The 18,328-nt window shown below is 37.3% G+C and overlaps 1 protein-coding gene across 2 annotated transcripts in view; it reads right to left on the bottom strand.

Annotated features, from left to right (window-relative positions):
- Positions 1–18,328, bottom strand: part of TMEM135 (transmembrane protein 135) — a 299,633-nt gene that overhangs the window by 142,551 nt on the left and 138,754 nt on the right. The window contains exon 5 of one of the 2 annotated variants that reach the window (XM_027532736.1): positions 11,982–12,047. The exons of the other annotated variant lie outside the window; for it this stretch is intronic. Coding sequence (XP_027388537.1) covers positions 11,982–12,047 — 66 coding nt within the window. The remainder of the gene's footprint in view (positions 1–11,981; positions 12,048–18,328) is intronic. 2 annotated transcript variants of the gene reach the window in all.

Raw genomic sequence — 18,328 nt, 5'->3', positions numbered from 1 at the left:
CTAATGAAGTGATTCATAGCTTTAGGATCTGGGCTGATCACCAGAAAGACCAACCACACCACTTAACACAAATCTCAAGTTCTGCCACATCCTTACTGTCTTTACATTGCAAACTCATCTATTGAGGATAAAGCCAAGAGTCAAACAAAGAAAGAAAAATAGATGTACAAACAAAATGGTAAAAATTATAATTGGACAGACATTTTTATAAAAAATTAAATTTTTTGGAAATTCAAAATGTTTAAGTTACTTGCTGCTAAACTCACCCCAACACTACACACAAAATTCATTTGGTATATGAAGTACAAAGAAACATTTTCTGTATATCTAAAGACTTGATTTTCAAAAGAGAGCCTACATTTGCTAATACTCTCAACCACATACAGCTATATAATCAAAGTAGGCAAGTTTAGGGGGAGGTAGTTTAGGGGGAGCAAGTTCAGGGGGAGGTAGTTGGAACTGGCCTTACCCATGTGGAAATAATTGCTTTCCTGGCCTACAGCTCTTCCTATTAGGATCAAAACAGACTGATGTTATCTTAAGAACCCTTCCAATTTTTGAAAAATAAAACCTAAGTGTTCCATAGTTAGCCAGATATTGTCCAGATATTGTTTGTTTTGTTTAAGGAGAAAATTATGGCACATTTATTTTTGTACTTAAATCAAAAGCAGAGTTACTATTATGAAGAAAATAAGGGCATTCTGAACGATAATTATCTCAGTATAGAAAGGCATATACAGAGTTGGTATAGACAAGGCCACCAAGCTTAAACACTGTGATCTGATATTATTAAAACCTCACCTTGGCCCATGGCCTTCTTTGTATCAGAATTTTCCAAATAAACTCTTGGTTCACCAAGAATATGAAATAATGTGACAGCATACAAATGGTGAGCCATTTAAATTCAATATAGTGACAAGGATAAACTATTAGAGCAAGAATCAAATACAAATTCTGAAGCTCAGTGTTTTACAATGCCATTCTGGCATGGATTCTAAATTTTCTAAGCACCTGCCAAAATATAACATGTTGTTTTGATTCATGGAATTGGAAAAGTGGGGGGAAAAAAATGAAGTCAGACACGTCTTTTGCCCCTGGCAGTTCAGTATCTATACCATCTAGACTGATGGCTATTAAGAAACACAACTTTGTAAAAGCAAACAATATAGCCAACCCCAGACCTCCTTGAAGTCTCTTTTAATGTTTTGCCACCTTGAAATCATGACTAATGACTCCAGTTATCTCCAACTTTCTGTCCTGTAATCAAAACTCATTTCTTCCCACCTCATCAAGAGACAGAAATGGGCCTTCTTTATATATACCTTGTTTCTTATAAACACTCCCTAGGCCTTAACCTTGCTCTCTATATCCTTTTCTACATTTGTTTTCTCCTTATCAGGGTGTTATCCATTTTTCCCATATGCTTTTTTTAAGCTATACCCTACTTGCTTCTTGAAAGGAAAAAACAGCATAGTAACTTTTCTAGGCTAAACTCTAGTAGATTACAGTCACCTGTCAGCATCCACAGGGGACTGGCTCCAGAACTGCCACCGATGCCAAAATCCACAGATGCTCGGGTTCCTTACATAGAACAGCTTAGTACAGTCAGCCCTACACATACGCGGATGTGGAAACCACGAACACCGAGGTCCATCTGCATTTGCATGGTTTACCACTACGCGCAGAATGAGGAAATCCCTGCCAAAGGAAAAACAATAAACTTGAAAATATTATTTGGGGACACTCTAAAGTGGTCAGAATTTTTTTTTTCACCCTTAGTGATATGGGGATATGACAGGAAGCTAGTCAAGTTAACAAAGAGCATATTTCAATGGCAACAGATGTGTAAACTTATTTTCATATTTTCTTCCCATTAAAATACAGTACATAAATCAAAGGTGTTATCATACAAGAGATAGTCCAATTTTCCTTGACAGGATTCTTCACTGCTGAGCCACCAGGGAAGCTCGCAGCTATTGGCATAGCTATGGATCCAAAATATCTGTCTCCCATTACCAACGGTTAGAGATGCCCATATACTCATGTTAATGTAGAAAATATATCATCCTACTTAACTCAATAAATAGCTATAATTTAATACAGGCTAATTCCTAATAGGCTTACTTTGTATTATTACACTAGCTGCTTTATAAATCTATTTTTCACAGAGTAAGACATGAGTGGGTGCTTTTAATCCTATTTAACAAAGACAACGGGACATTGCATGGCAAGGTCCTAAGTGACAGGTTTATGGACACAGTCATGGGGCTGTAAAGTTTCCTGAGAGCTTAAACCATATTAGTCTTATTTATAGTTAAAATCCAGCACTTTGCATAGCGCCTGGCACTCAATTAATACTTAGGGAATAAAGGGAGGGGAAGTAACACTAGATCTGGTACCAGTGCCACGTGTTACATCTACCTTTAAGATGCGCTCAGTAAGTACTGTCACCGATTAAATTTTATAAGCCACTAGGTACCGGCACTCTACTAGCTTCAGAAACTTCACTATTGGAAATACTAATACACTGCTTATTAAAGACACATATTTCCTGTGTTTCAGTTGCTGCGATCATGTCCAACTCTCTGTGACCCTATGGACTGTAGCCCACCAGGCTCCTTTGTCCATGGGATTTTCTAGGCAGGAATACTGGAGTGGGTTGCTATTTCCTTCTCCAGAGGATCTTCCTGACCCAGGAATCGAACAAACGTCTCCCGCTTAGCAGACGGATTCTTTACTGCAGAGCTACCAGGGAAGCGCATATATTTCCAGAGGTGATATTAAAAGAGAAATAGTTTAAAAATATATTTTATTAAGCAAAAAAACAGATGTAATTTTTAAAATATAAATAAAAGTTTACTTCTAGGTTTCCTTTTATAAAGAATTTGCATTCATATTAAGAAAATACTTGATTTAAGTATTATATTACATTGTATAATTTTAACATAATTCAAGTGTTGGACATGTATCTAATATCTTAATGATCAATTAACTTTGTGACTAAGAGTGAATATAAATATGTATATTTTATAGACTCTTCAAGTACTCCTTAAGGCATGAAAAAATTTTGTTTAAAAATGTATCATTGTATTTACAAACTTTATGATTTTAGAATAATATAGCCCTAATATTTATATAGATATAAATCCACAAAGGTATTTATGATTATATTTATCTTAAACTGAGGGCTGCACTGCAGCAATTATACTAAAACTAAATATTCTATATGACTTTTTAAAAAATCACATAGAAAGGCAAAAAAAGGTTTCCATTCTAATAAAACATGCAAAATACCTAATACTACACAGTAACATAAGACAAAAGTAAATACTGTGTCAAGTCCCATATCCACCTTTCCAAAACAACAACAAACCATGCTACAGTGTTCTATTTATGTACAAAAAAATTTAAATACCCCTCAAATTTCTTTCCTAGTTCTTTAACTGTTTAGTCTAACTCAAATTTTACATTCCCTGAATTCACAGAAGCCGTAAGATGGATAAATACTTCTCTAAGACAGTAGTTAATATTAGTAGCTAAGCTTTAAAAATCAGTGTTTTAATAAATATAGGTACTAGAGCTCTAGGTTAGATCTAACTGACAAAGTCTTTGGGGATGAAGCCCATGGACCTACAGTTTCACAGAGTTCCCTGGGCAATTCTCATACATACTCAAGGCTGAGAGCCACAAAAAAGAAAGGTTATACAAAGGTGTCTGGAAGCAGAAAATGTTAAAGCTAAATAGGACCATAAGGATCATCTAATCAACTCATTTTCCAAAGTTGTGAATTTGAAGTTGTGAGAAAGTAACTAAATTGTCCAAGATCGCATAGCTAGTAATGCCAGGAGGAGAAACAGGCCTAGGGGCGAGCAGACTAGTCTTCTTCTGCCGCACAAGGCTGCCTTCTCCACTTGGGAGGAAGAAAAAGTACTAACTCTTGACTATACCACAAGCTTAATCAGTATCATCATAAGCATTCAAATAGCAAATTCTCAGGGAAATGTGACTTTTGTAAAACACTCCTTCTTAAACCTCAAATATTTCCTTTGGAAAGAATGGTGATAAAAAGATCTAAAATGAAAAGTTGTTTTAATCTATAAATGAGCTGAATAATTATAAACTGCCTGGAAAAGGCACTCAACAAATGTTTCTCTCCGTCAACAGCATGATCTCCTCCCTTCCTTTTTGATTCTACACCAAGATTATCTCTCCCTAACTCTCAACTATGTCCCTTTTTATATTGTTTCTCCTAACTGGCAACGCCTTTTGACCTCTTCTTCTTCAGCGATGCTAATAAATTTCTTCAGCACTCAATTTAAGATGTGCCTTCTAACGAATCTTCTGAACTAACTTACCCTACTCAAATTACTTGTTTCTTCCCTTATTATTTAAACTGATCATGCTTTTAAACCATATACTTGGTTATACCTCCTTTTGAAGCTCTGCAATTATAATTACTTCCCCCATTGCTTTGTACTTTTCAATCTTCTTCCATAATTAGAACTAAGTATCAATGGGTTAGAATACAAGCTCCCCAAAGACAAGGATATTGGTCTGTTTTGCTTACTGATGGAATGCAAGCACCTAAAACAATGCTACCAGTCCATCTTAAAGGAGATCAGCCCTGGGTGTTCATTGGAAGGACTGATGTTGAAGCTGAAACTCCAATACCTTGGCCACCTGATGCGAAGAGCTGACTCATCTGAAAAGACCCTGATGCTAGGAAAGATTGAGGGCGGGAGGAGAAGGGGACGACAGAGGATGAGATGGTTGGATGGCATCACCGACTCAATGGACATCGGTTTGGGTGGACTCTGGGAGTTGGTGAAGGACAGGGAGGCCTGGCGTGCTGTGGTTCATGGGGTCACAGAGTCAGACACGACTGAGCAACTGAATTGAACTGAAGACAATGCCAGGAATATTAGAAGCTGCTGAAAAAATACTTTCGAGGATTATTTCTCCTTCCATTTATCAGTCTTTCTAACACAAAGACACAGATATGAAACACTAAACTTTTTGGAAAAATGAAGACAGATATGTTTGTACTTTAGAAATTTGCAAATTTTTTTAAAGTTAATAGAGCTGTAACAGATGAAATCAATCCGCTGACTATAGGAAGTCATTAACTTCTTCATTACATAATACTCTGTGATTCAGTGGATACACAATGGCAGCTAACACAGAGAAGATAAAGGCTTTACGTCTTTAAACTCCTAGAGTTTGAAATCCTACCTTTCTATGGTGAAGAACTGCTTAACTTTTCTCTCTTTTAAAACTATGAATTAAGAATAAAGTGAAAGTCGCTCAGTTGTGTCCGAATCTTTGAGACCCCATGGACTGTACAGTCCATGGAATTCTCCAGGCCACAGTACTGGAGTGGGTAGCCTTTCCCTTCTGGAGGAGATCTTCCCAACCCAGGGATAGAATCCAGGTCTCCCGTATAACAGGCGGATTCTTGACCAGCTGAGCCACCAGGGAAGCCCAAGAATACTGGAGTGGGTAGGCTAACCCTTCTCCAGGGGATCTTCCTGACCCAGGATTGAACCAGGGTCTTTAGAACTAACACCCAAAAAAAGATGTCCTTTTCTTTATAGGGGACTGGAATGCCAAAGTAGGAAGTCAAGAAACACCTGGAGTAACAGGCAAATTTGGCCTTGGAATACAGAATGAAGCAGGGCAAAGACTAATAGAGTTTTGGCAAGAAAATGCACTGGTCATAACAAACACCCTCTTCCAACAACACAAGAGAAGACTCTACATATGGACATCACCATATGGTCAACACCGAAATCAGATTCATTATACTCTTTGCAGCCAAAGATGGAGAAGTTCTATACAGTCAGCAAAAACAAGACCGGGAGCTGACTGTGGTTCAGACCATGAACTCCTTATTGCCAAATTCAGACTTAAATTGAAGAAAGTAGGGAAAACCACTAGACCATTCAGGTATGACCTAAATCAAATCCCTTATGATTATACAGTGGAAGTGAGAAATAGGTTTAAGGGCCTAGATCTGATAGACAGAGTGCCTGCTGAACAATGGAATGAGGTCCGTAACATTGTACAGGAGACAGGGATCAAGACCATCCCCATGGAAAAGAAATGCAAAAAAGCAAAATGGCTGTCTGGGGAGGACTTACAAATAGCTGTGAAAAGAAGAGAAGCGAAAAGCAAAGGAGAAAAGGAAACATACAAACATCTGAATGCAGAGTTCCAAAGAATACCAAGAAGAGATAAGAAAGCCTTCTTCAGCGATCAATGCAAAGACATAGAGGAAAACAACAGAATGGGAAAGACTACAGACCTCTTCAAGAAAATCAGAGATACCAAGGGAACATTTCATGCAAAGATGGGCTCAATAAAGGACAGAAATGGTATGGACCTAACAGAAGCAGAAGATATTAAGAAGAGATGGCAAGAATACACAGAAGAACTGTACAAAAAAGATCTGCACGACCCAGATAATCATGATGGTGTGAGCACTCACCTAGAGCCAGACATCCTGGAATGTGAAGTCAAGTGGGCCTTAGAAAGCATCACTACGAACAAAGCTAGTGGAGGTGATGGAATTCCAGTTGAGCTATTCCAAATCCTGGAAGATGATGCTGTGAAAGTGCTGCACTCAATATGCCAGCAAATTGGAAAACTCAGCAGTGGCCACAGGACTGGAAAAGGTCAGTTTTCATTCCAATCCCAAAGAAAGGCAATGCCAAAGAATGCTCAAACTACCACACAATTGCACTCATCTCACACGCTAGTAAAGTAATGCTCAAAATTCTCCAAGCCAGGCTTCAGCAATATGTGAACTGTGAACTTCCTGATGTTCAAGCTACTTTTAGAAAAGGCAGAGGAACCAGAGATCAAATTGCCAACATCTGCTGGATCATAGAAAAAGCAAGAGAGTTCCAGAAAAACATCTATTTCTGCTTGATTGACTATGCCAAAGCCTTTGACTGTGTGGATCACAATAAACTGTGGAAAATTCTGAAAGAGATGGGAATACCAGACCACCTGACCTGCCTCTTGAGAAATCTGTATGCAGGTCAGGAAGCAACAGTTAGAACTGGACATGGAACAACAGACTGGTTCCAAATAGGAAAAGGAGTTCGTCAAGGCTGTATATTGTCACCCTGTTTATTTAACTTATATGCAGAGTACATCATGAGAAACGCTGGACTGGAAGAAACACAAGCTGGAATCAAGATTGCCGGGAGAAATATCAATAACCTCAGATATACAGATGATACCACCCTTATGGCAGGAAGTGAAGACGAACTAAAAAGCCTCTTGATGAAAGTGAAAGTGGAGAGTGAAAAAGTTGGCTTAAAGCTCAACATTCAGAAAAAGAAGATCATGGCATCCGGTCCCATCACTTCATGGGAAATAGATGGGGAAACAGTGAAAACAGTGTCAGACTTTATTTTTCTGGGCTCCAAAATCACTGCAGATGGTGACTGCAGCCATGAAATTAAAAGGCGCTTACTCCTTGGAAGGAAAGTTATGACCAACCTAGACAGCATATTCAAAAGCAGAGACATTACTGTGCCAACAAAGGCCCGTCTAGTCAAGGCTATGGTTTTTCCTGCGGTCATGTATGGATGTGAGAGTTGGACTGTGAAGAAGGCTGAGCACCGAAGAATTGATGCTTTTGAACTGTGGTGCTGAAGAAGACCCTTGCGAGTCCCTTGGACTGCAAGGAGATCCAACCAGTCCATTCTGAAGGAGATTAGCCCTGGGATTTCTTTGGAAGGAATGATGCTGAAGCTGAAACTCCAGTACTTTGGCCACCTCATGCGAAGAGTTGACTCATTGGAAAAGACCCTGATGCTGGGAGGGATTGGGGGCAGGAGGAGAAGGGGACGACAGAGGATGAGATGGCTGGATGGCATCACTGACTTGATGGACATGAGTCTGAGTGAACTCTGGGAGTTGGTGATGGACAGGGAGGCCTGGCGTGCTGCGATTCATGGGGTCGCAAAGAGTCGGACACAATTGAGCGACTGATCTGATCTGATCTGATCTCCTGAATGGCAGGCGGATGCTTTACCAGTTGAAATACCAGGTAAGCTCCTGAATAAAGAACAACCTAATGAAAAAACACTAATTTCTGAATTATTCAGGTTCAAGTTATATAACAGTATATAACTCTTGAAATATATAAATTTAAGAGAGCAATTTTATCTTTTTTTGTTTTAAACAACTTGTTTCATCCTATACATAAGGCTGAAAATACGATTATCCCTTTCTTGAAAAAGTTTTAAAACTAAAATTTTTGAGTCAAGTACATTTAAAAACTATTTTTGATTGTGATAATTTTACAAGTTAGCCTTCCAAATAAACACAGTACAAAATTCTACTCCCCCAAATTACCTGCTTTATAGCATTTTTATGCAATTTAATCAAAATACAAAAATCCGGCTAGCCCATACACAGGACTGTACAAAGAACACATCAATATGGTTAGGCATTCAGTGACAAAACAGAATTGTGAAGGGTCACTATTTTTTTCTCTTCATTTTAAGCCATATATTTCACTACACATATGAAAAGGTAAGAGTGATAATCAAATATATGGCTAATTACATAATCTCAGAGGTCTTAGCTATTGAGCTAGAGCTATTTTTCAACTGTCAAACTATAGGACAATTGAATAAATAGAAAACTCTAAGTAAGTAAATACACTGAGGGAGATTATATTATATAGTGGAATGAATGGGTTTTGGAAACACACTGGGGTTCACATCTCAGGACTCCCATATCCCAGTTGTTTGATCATAGGCAAAATGTTTAACTTCCCTGAGACTTGGTTTATCTATAAAATGGGCATATTTCTCCCTTGCAGAGTTGTGATGAAGATTTAAAAGGATAATATGTCATTCATTTACTTAAATTCTCTAATGATTCATTATAACTTAGAGAAAAAATTACAAACCCCTTCAAAAATTACCTTCTTACTTTCAAAGAAAGGAATCATGTTTTCTGGTCTCAACATTTCTTAAAATATGCAAGTAGAAATGTTCAATAGGCAGACAAAACATAGGCTTCAAGTCAGAATTCAGGGAAGGGCAGGGCTTCTCTGGTGGATCAGTGGTAAAGAATCCACCTGCAATGTAGGAGATGTGGGTGCAATCCCTGGGTCAGCAAGATCTCCTGGAAAAGGAAATGGCAACCTATGCCAGTTTTCTTGCCTGGGAAATCCCACAGAAAGAGGAGCCCTGGTGAACTACAGTCCATAGGGTCACAGAAAGTTGGATACAACTTAGCAACTAAACCACCACCACCAAAGGGAAGGGTACACAAGAGATAAGCAAAGCTCAGTGTCATCAAGCATTCAAATCACAAATTTATTTAAAGACTACTATCTTTGTAATTTTGATACACCAGTCTTTATTCCTCCTACCTGATATCATTGTCATGAAGTTACTTATTAATCCCTACTCAACAAATATTTTCACAGTAATGAGCTAAAACAATTTTCCAACTACCCTAGAACAAGTAAGCTCCTTACTAACCTCCTCCCTTAGCATGCCATAAGTTTTCTAATAATATATACATGGTAAATGGTACCCCACTCCAGTACTCTTGCCTGGAAAATCCCATGGATGGAGGAGCCTGGTGGGCTGCAGTCCATGGAGTCACGAAGAGTCGGACACGACTGAGCGACTTCATTTTGACTTTTCACTTTTATGCATTGGAGAAAGAAATGGCAACCCACTCCAGTGTTCTTGCCTGGAGAATCCCAGGGACGGGGGAGCCTGGTGGGCTGCTGTCTATGGGGTCACACAGAGTCGGACACAACTGAAGTGACTTAGCAGCAGCAGCTTCTGCTTTAAGTAGACCAAAAACTTTTAGTTTATCTCCTACCTCCAAAGTAATTCTCTATTATTGACCAGACACTAAAATTTAGCACAGTCCCAGATGGCGCAAGTGATAAAGAACTTGCCTGCCAATGCAGGAGACATAAGAGACATTGGTTCTATCCCTGGCGGGAAGATCCCCTGGAGGAGGGCATGGCAATCCACTCCAGTATTCTTGCCTGGAGAATGCCCATGGACAGAGGAGCCTGGCAGGCTACAGTCCATAGGGTTGTAAAAAGTCAGACGCAACTCAAGTGACTAGGTTTGCATGCAAGTGGAATCTGGACTCGGACTCTAGTTACTTCCAGACTCAACCTTAACTAAACACTTCTACTCTTTTTCAGGTTTTTTCCCATGTATTGATGCCACTGTTTCCCCCACCAGAGAGTAAGCTCCCCTAGAGGCAAGAACCACATTACATCATCTATTCTCGTAGCACTTAGCCTACCATGTCCAAAAATATCTATGCCACTTGCATATACACATATTCAATAATTTCTTTGTTTTCCTTTGTCTTAATTGTTTACTTCCCAAAGTTAAATATTTAAAACTAATTTGTAGCCTATCCCAGCTACCATTTACTGAATACTCACTATGCATCACTCTGTATTTTTTTAATCTACAGAATATTATCATATTTTATCAATTCTAAAATATCATAGACTTAATTTTAGAGGTGTTAAGATGTGAAAAATAGTAAATGGTGACTATGAGGTGTCACTGATTAGAAGACATATTCCATTTTCAGAGATCTTAAAATGCAAGAAAAAATGTCCAAGAGAGGGCTTAAAAATTTTGTCCTAATTATTACCTGTTAACCAGGTATTACTCTTACAATCTTCAGTTACAATCTTCAGTAACTGGGGGAGGAATGAATCAGAAGCAAGCTGATTTAACGACTTCCTCTCCATAAAGTAAAATATATACATGTGTAATATGTGTTGATATGCTCAGAAGAATACTTATAAAACTCTCTTACATATATTTACTTTCCCAAACTTTTTATAAAGATAAAGTTCAAAAGATCACTGATAACTCCCATTAAAAGAATCATAGTAATTACTAAAACCTAAAATTTATACTGACAAATTTTAGGCAGATAAATATGCCCAACTTTATTAATGCAATATGTTTTTCTCTCAAAATGGCAACACAGACTTTAGTTTGTTGAGAATACAAAGAGATGAATTAAGTATTTTTCATAGACAAAGTATGTATTACAAATCAATACCAAAGTAATTTGCCAATATACATACAATTAAACATTTAAAGGCATATAGTTTCCAAATGACTGTACATTTTCACCTAACACACTGATATATCTACTGACTGATAAATTTTATATCACACAATAATAGTTCCAGTTAACTCCTTAGATATTTACTCACTTCCACTATTAAATGTTTAAGGTGTCAAATTACATATATTACATTAAATTACATAGAACTTAATTCCAGAATAAAAAGAAAGCACCATATTTTATCCATAAGTATTTGCTAGTAGAATACAAAAGGGAACATGGCAATGTGACATTATATTCAACCTCAACCTAAAGATATCTTAGTAAGGAAGTGAATAAAGAAAAAGCAGACAGAGTGGTAATGGAACCAGTAATAATTTGGTAATGACAATTTATTTCAGGTACTAGATTTTTTTAAGAATTGGTAGGAGCATTTAGAAAAATCTAAACTTAGACTCTTGGTTGAGCCTCAACTACAAGAAAGGACAGACTAAACTCCATTTCTCTCCCCCCCTCTACCCTCCTTCTGCGATAAATACTAACATTTCAAATTATTTTATGTTAAGAAAGAAGTATCACGATTGTAGAATATAAAACAGAAAGAAAGAAGTATGGGGCTATTTTCAATAAATATATACGCATTTGAAGAAGTTATTATTAAATGTCATTTTCTTTTAAGAGTAAAAACAATTGGTAACCAAAGATTAAAAGGTTCAGCAATTTATATTCAACTCAAGACTAGGTTCTAATATGACTTAACTGAAATCGATTTGTAGGTCAGATTCACTCAGTATTATGTACTTCAGATATTTTCAATTTGTTATATTAATTTAAAAAACACTATGAATTAAGAACTAATAAGTATATAAAAATTCTCATCTTACTTCTCCATTTCTTAATGTTGTGATGACTCCTCTTGCTACACCCATTCTAAATAGTGTTTCTGTGGCCTGTGAATTTAAAAGAAAAAAAAAGCAAAGATATATCATCTTTAATCTGTGTTCAGCTGTACATTTCAACACCAAAATGCAAAACACTCAATATTACATTTTTCAGGAACTTCTAAAGAAGCATGAATAAGGTATAATAAGCTTTATGCTGCTGCTAAGTCACTTCAGTCGTGTCCGACTCTGTGCGACCCCATAGATGGCACCCCACTAGGCTCCCCCGTCCCTGGGATTCTCCAGGCAAGAACGCTGGAGTGGGTTGCCATTTCCTTCTCCAATGCATGAAAGTGAAAAGTGAAAGTGAAGTCGCTCAGTTGTGTCCGACTCCTAGCGACCCCATGGACTGCAGCCCACCAAGCCCCTCCATCCATGGGATTTTCCAGGCAAGAGTACTGGAGTGGAGTGCCATTGCCTTCTCCAAATAAAAAAATCATTTTGAGAATATTTTAATGTTATAAAAAGCTCAAACTGCAATGTTTCAAAGGTTATTTTGATCTGCTATTATCATTTCACATCTATAGTTTCAAATTAAAACACTTAAATAACTATAAAACTTAGTTTGGTTAACAAAGATTAAATAAAAACTTAGAACTTGAATTCAATTCAGAAATTACCATTTATTCTGATTGGTATACAAACACCAGTCCAAATCACTAGATTAGTACTGAAATACTGACAGAAAACTAAGTAATTCTGTGATGTCGTGTATTAAATAGCATCTGAAAAGACAATGCTTTCTATACACTAACAATGAACACTCCTAAAAGGAAACTAAGAATTTGTTTATAACAGTATCAAAAAAATTTTTAAAGACATAGGAATAAATTTAACCAAAGAAGCAGAAGACTTATTCACTGAAAACTAAAAAACACTGCCCAGAGAGCTAAAAATATAAATAAATGGAAAGACAACCTGTGTTCATCAATTAAAAGACATAATATTGTTAAGATATCAATACTATACAAAATGACCTATAGAGTCAATGTTATTCCTATCAAAATTCCAATGATTTCTTTACATAAATACAAAAATCCATCCTAAAATTCACATGCAACCCCAAAGACCCCAACAGCCAAAATAATTTTGAAAAAGAGGAGCAAAGCTGGAGGACTCACACCTTCCGATTTCAAAACTTACTTTAAAGCTACAGTAATCATACAGATATGTATAGGCCAATGAAATAGAAGCGAGAAACTGAAAACAAACTTTATAAACAGTCTAATGATGTTCAAGAAAAGTACTGAGACCATTCAATGGAGAAAGGACAGTCTTTTTAGCAAATGGTACTGGGAGAACTGGACAAACACTACTAAATTTGTGAATTCAGCACAACATGAACATAATTTCAATCCATAACTCAGAGAGAATTAAAATAGGCCACTAATAGGGAGGAAGAAGGGTTATCCATACACACAAACAAAAAACAAGCGATAAATGAATGACTTTGCTATGAGAGATTTTTACAAACGCATACACAACTAGATGTTGAAAGATTTACAGACATTTTTATTAAAAGAAAAAATTTACCAATAGTACATTGTAATTTTTTTCCATTCTTAATCATATGTACACTAAATTACATCTTCCATCTTCCTGTTTCTTTTGAAAACCTTATTTAATCTAGTGATGTGATTAACAGGCCTCATCCAGGTCAGGTTAGTTACTGTATATATTTGAGAAGCAAAAGGAGAAAGGCAGAGGCAGCAAGCACTTGGGATAAAATACACAACTTCTCCCCTAAACCACATCAAACTTCTTTACTCTTTTGTGACTCACAAACCTGAGGCAGTTTGAAGATTTAATTATCCTTTTGCACTTTCTCCAATAGAGAAAGAACACTAAATTCAATCTTTTGTTTCCAACTAAATTGATTTATTTCCTGAGCTCTTCCCACCAACATTGTTAAGAACGTCTCATTCTGATAGCTCTCTGTCAATTCAGCTCAACTTCCTTTGATTCTATAGGAAAGCACTGGAGTGGACAACATTCTTTTGACCTCTACTAAAGAGACTGCGTTTAATTTACTTGTACCCAAACAATGACTAACAAGTGTCCGAAACAATGAGATACAGGGCTAATTCTCAGCACCTGTAAATTTACCACTAACAAATTCTTCATTGAAATTTCCCTCTCTTCGAGTTTTGATTAATACTAAAATTAATTAAAATGATTAATACTAAAAACATTCATTAAACATTTGTCAGTGGCAGAGAGAAAAAACATCTATAGGCTCTCCGTTAAAAATAGGTTTGCAAAAGAGACTGCTTTTAGGAAACGTGTTGGATAAAGCAACACAGGGACATGAAATCTAGACGGAAGAAATGCAAAGTTGAAGAATGGATCCTTGTGTTTGGGTATGTGGGTATACGTGTGTATGTGTGTGTGTGCATGTGTGTGCACGTGCACAAGCCAAAGAAAGATCCAGAAGGATCTTTTCTAATATTCTGTCATGCACATATACCATTTGCTAACAGTAAAAGGAAAAAGGGAAAAGTAAAAGTAACAATTTTTATACACTAGAAGATAAACTAGATTTAAAACAGAATTTTGGAACAGTGTAAAATATTATAGGACAAGCAATACTACACTGAATGGCTCCCAATGTGAAAATAATCAAAATTCAACAAAGACTCATGTTCTTATAGTCCAATGCATTTTAATTCATTTTATCAACACAAAGTAAGTCATCTTAACAAGAAATATATACTTAATAGGCTTCGCTTTGAAAATCATCATATTATAGAAAGACTTCAATGGTTAAATTAATGTGCAGTTTATACATATAAATACAAAAGCTGTATTTAGCATATATTTATTTCCTATATTTACTTCCTATTAGTCAAGCAACTAGAATTCTAGTTATCTTATTCCCAGTATTTACTATCTTGGTAAGCTGCAGACAGGTTGCCAAGATAGTAAATAAGACCTCTATAAAAAGGTGACAGCCAATATCAGCCTGTTTTCCTGTGTTGGTTAGTGGTTATGTTAATGTATGTGAAAAGCTCAGTAAAGAGCTACATAAAGGTAAAATAGTGAATCCAGGGTCTACTTTAGGACTTCGTGAAATGAAAAGATGTTTGATAAAACACTCATTTTTATGTATTTCCAGGGCCTTAAAAAAAAAACATAACATAAAGATTAAGAAAGCAGGTTTTAGAAACAGGCTGTTCAGTTCAAAATCTAGCTTTGCTATTTGTAAGATGTGTGATACAAACAAGCAATTTATTTCTTTGAGTGCAACTTCATGATTAACAAAATCAGGATAACAACAGTATGGAACTCAAGGAAAATTATAAGTGTTCAATAGGTGATTTTATTACTATTAATATCCTAAAGGAAATACAAAATTCCAATTCTGCCTTAAAAAGTGGTCATAATTTACAGTTAAAAATACAACTAAAAACTACATCAGATGGGAATTAAAAATGTACTGTATAAAACAGTAAACCACAATTAGCACATTATGCCATATGGCTATTTATTTATACTAACATTCTTGACAAGACAACAGGAAATAAAGAAAACTTACATTATTTCAAAAAGATTAATTTAGCAAAAGAAATAATATGCAATAGTCATTCCCCAGCTGTTTATCCTGGCTACAGAAGAAAAAGAGATTTAAATACTGAAGCTTTTAAGCACCAGCTGCTTTCCTTCTTTATGATGATAAAAATATAAAGTGAAAAATAGGAAAACTGAGCATTAGTTATCTCAGTTCAGTTCAGTTCAGAAGCTCAGTCATGTCCAACTCTTTGCGACCCCATGGACCACAGCACCCCAGGCCTCCCTGTCTACCACCAACTCCCAGAGTCCACCCAAACTCATGTCCATTGAGTTGATGATGCCATCCAACCTCTCATCCTTTGTCGTCCCATTCTCCTCCTGCCTTCAATCTTTCCCAGCATCAGGGTCTTTTCCAATAAGTCAGTTCTTTGCATCAGGCAGCCAAAGTACTGGAGTTTCAGCTTGAGCATCAGTCCTTCCATTGAATATCCAGGACTGATTTCCTTTAGGATTGACTGGCTGGATCTCCTTGCAGTCCGATGGACTCTCAAGAGTCTTATCCAACACCACAGTTCAAAAGCATCAATTCTTCAGTGCTCAGCTTTCTCTATAGCTCAACTCTCACATCCATACATGACTACTGGAAAAACCAGAACTTTGACTAGATGGACCTTTATTGGCAAAGTAATGTCTCTGCTTTTTAATATGCTGTCTAGGCTGGTCATAACTATCCTTTCAAGGACCAAGAATCTTCTAATTTCATGGCTGAAATCACCATCTACAGTGATTTTGGAGCCCCCAAAAATAAAGTCAGCCACTAGTTCCACTGGTTGACCCATCTATTTGCCATGAAGTGATGGGACCGGGTGCCATGATCTTAGTTTTCTGAATGTTGAGCTTTAAGCCAACTTTTTCACTCTCCTCTTTCACTTTCATCAAGAAGCTCTTTAGTTCTTCTTCACTTTCTGCCGTAAGGGCAGTGTCATCTGCATATCTGAGGTTATTGATATTTCTCCTGGCAATCCTGATTCCAGCTTGTGCTTCATCCAGTCTGGCATTTCACATGATATACTCTGCATGAAAGTTCAATAAGCAGGGTGACAATACATAGCCTTGATGTACTCCTTTCCCGATTTGGAACCAGTCTGTTGTTCCATGTCCAGTTCTAACTGTTGCTTCCTGACCTGCATACAGATTCCTCAATAAGCTACAACGGAAGCCCAAGAATACTGGAGTGGGTAGTCTATCCCTTCTCCAGTGAATCTTCCCTATCAGGCATTGAACGGGGGTCTCCTGCATTGCAGGCAGATTCTTTACCAACTGAGCTATGAGGGAAGCCCTATTAGCTATCTGCTCCTAACTAAAGAATCACAGCATGACAAAAATCTAGTCATATACCTTCAAAATACACAAAGGCATTAGCTTAGCAACCAAGACCTTTATGAAGTCCCCAAACCTTTCTCATACTCTTCCCTCCAGGCAGCTGCCTACAGCCCACCGCTTTCTGGCTCACAAATTACAGTTCATAACCTCAGGGCCCTTGCACTGCAGCAGCTACAGTCCAGGGAGCAAAAGCTCTGACAGGAACTCTGTCTGTCTAGCCAGGAAATAGGGAAGAGGGGCTCGAGTCAAGCAGAGAATGTGTAGGGAATTAATTTCTAGCTTGGTGGGGCAGGGGCAGGGGTGGACAGGAGGTATCTTCTTTTTTCCTCTTGACTCTGCCCCCAAGGACAGGTCCCAATTATACGATGAAGCAGCACCAGTGCAGGTAGTTAAAGCTACAAAATCAACTCTGTTTTTCTAGGCAAGGCTTATGGAAAGGGGACACTTGTAGTCCAAAGAAGAGAGGAAGAATCCTCACTATTTTTTTTTTCCACTCTTTTTTTCTATTCATTTTCTCCCAACAGCAGACCCTGGTCAGTGAGTGCAGCTGAGACAGCAGAGCAGACAGCTAGAGCTCTGAGAGCAATCTGTCTTTCTGGCCAGAGGACCATGAAGAGGAGACCCAGTGAAGCAGAAACTAAAGAGGTAATCCCAGAAAGAAGAGCTACAAAAGGGAATCCCTTAATCAAATCTGTGTTTGAAGTAGCAAAAATACAGAGCTCACTCCCCATCAGCTGATGCATGGAACAGACCTAAGTAGCAAAGCAAAGGCTTTGAGGGGAAAACTACAATTAAAACTACCACCCAATTCTTCGCACAGCCCATGAGGGGCACAGAGCCAGGACAGCCACAAAGCAGCACAAGAACTAATATTGGAACTAACTAACAAAGCAACTAACATTGGAACTCCTGCCCACTGGAGATGAGACAGAACTTGCAGTCTAAATCTAACAGGTGACTGCTAACTACCAAAGTAAAAAATAATGATTAACAAATAAATAAAAATAAAAATGGCATTGAAACAGGTATATTATCATATGTGAAACGAAGCGTCAGTCCAGGTTCGATGTATGATACAGAGTGCTCGGGGCTGGGGCACTGGGATGATCCAGAGGGATGGGATGGGGAGGGGGACTCAGGATGGGGAACACATGTACACGCATGGCGGATTCATGTAAATGTATGGCAAAACCAATACAATATTGTAAAGTAATTAGCCTCCAATTAAAAAATAAATTTATATTAAAAAATAAAATAAAAATAAATGTTTAAAAAATTATCACTCTCTAGAGCATTTTAACACAACCCAGAATCTCACAGCATTATATTCAAAATACCCAGAAGCAATCCAAAATTACTCAACCTGCAAAATACAAAAATCTTGACCCCTTCTCAAA

Source organism: Bos indicus x Bos taurus, chromosome 29 (genome assembly GCF_003369695.1).
Source record: "Bos indicus x Bos taurus breed Angus x Brahman F1 hybrid chromosome 29, Bos_hybrid_MaternalHap_v2.0, whole genome shotgun sequence".
NCBI lineage: Eukaryota > Metazoa > Chordata > Mammalia > Artiodactyla > Bovidae > Bos > Bos indicus x Bos taurus.
This window is presented reverse-complemented; position numbering and strand designations above follow the sequence as displayed.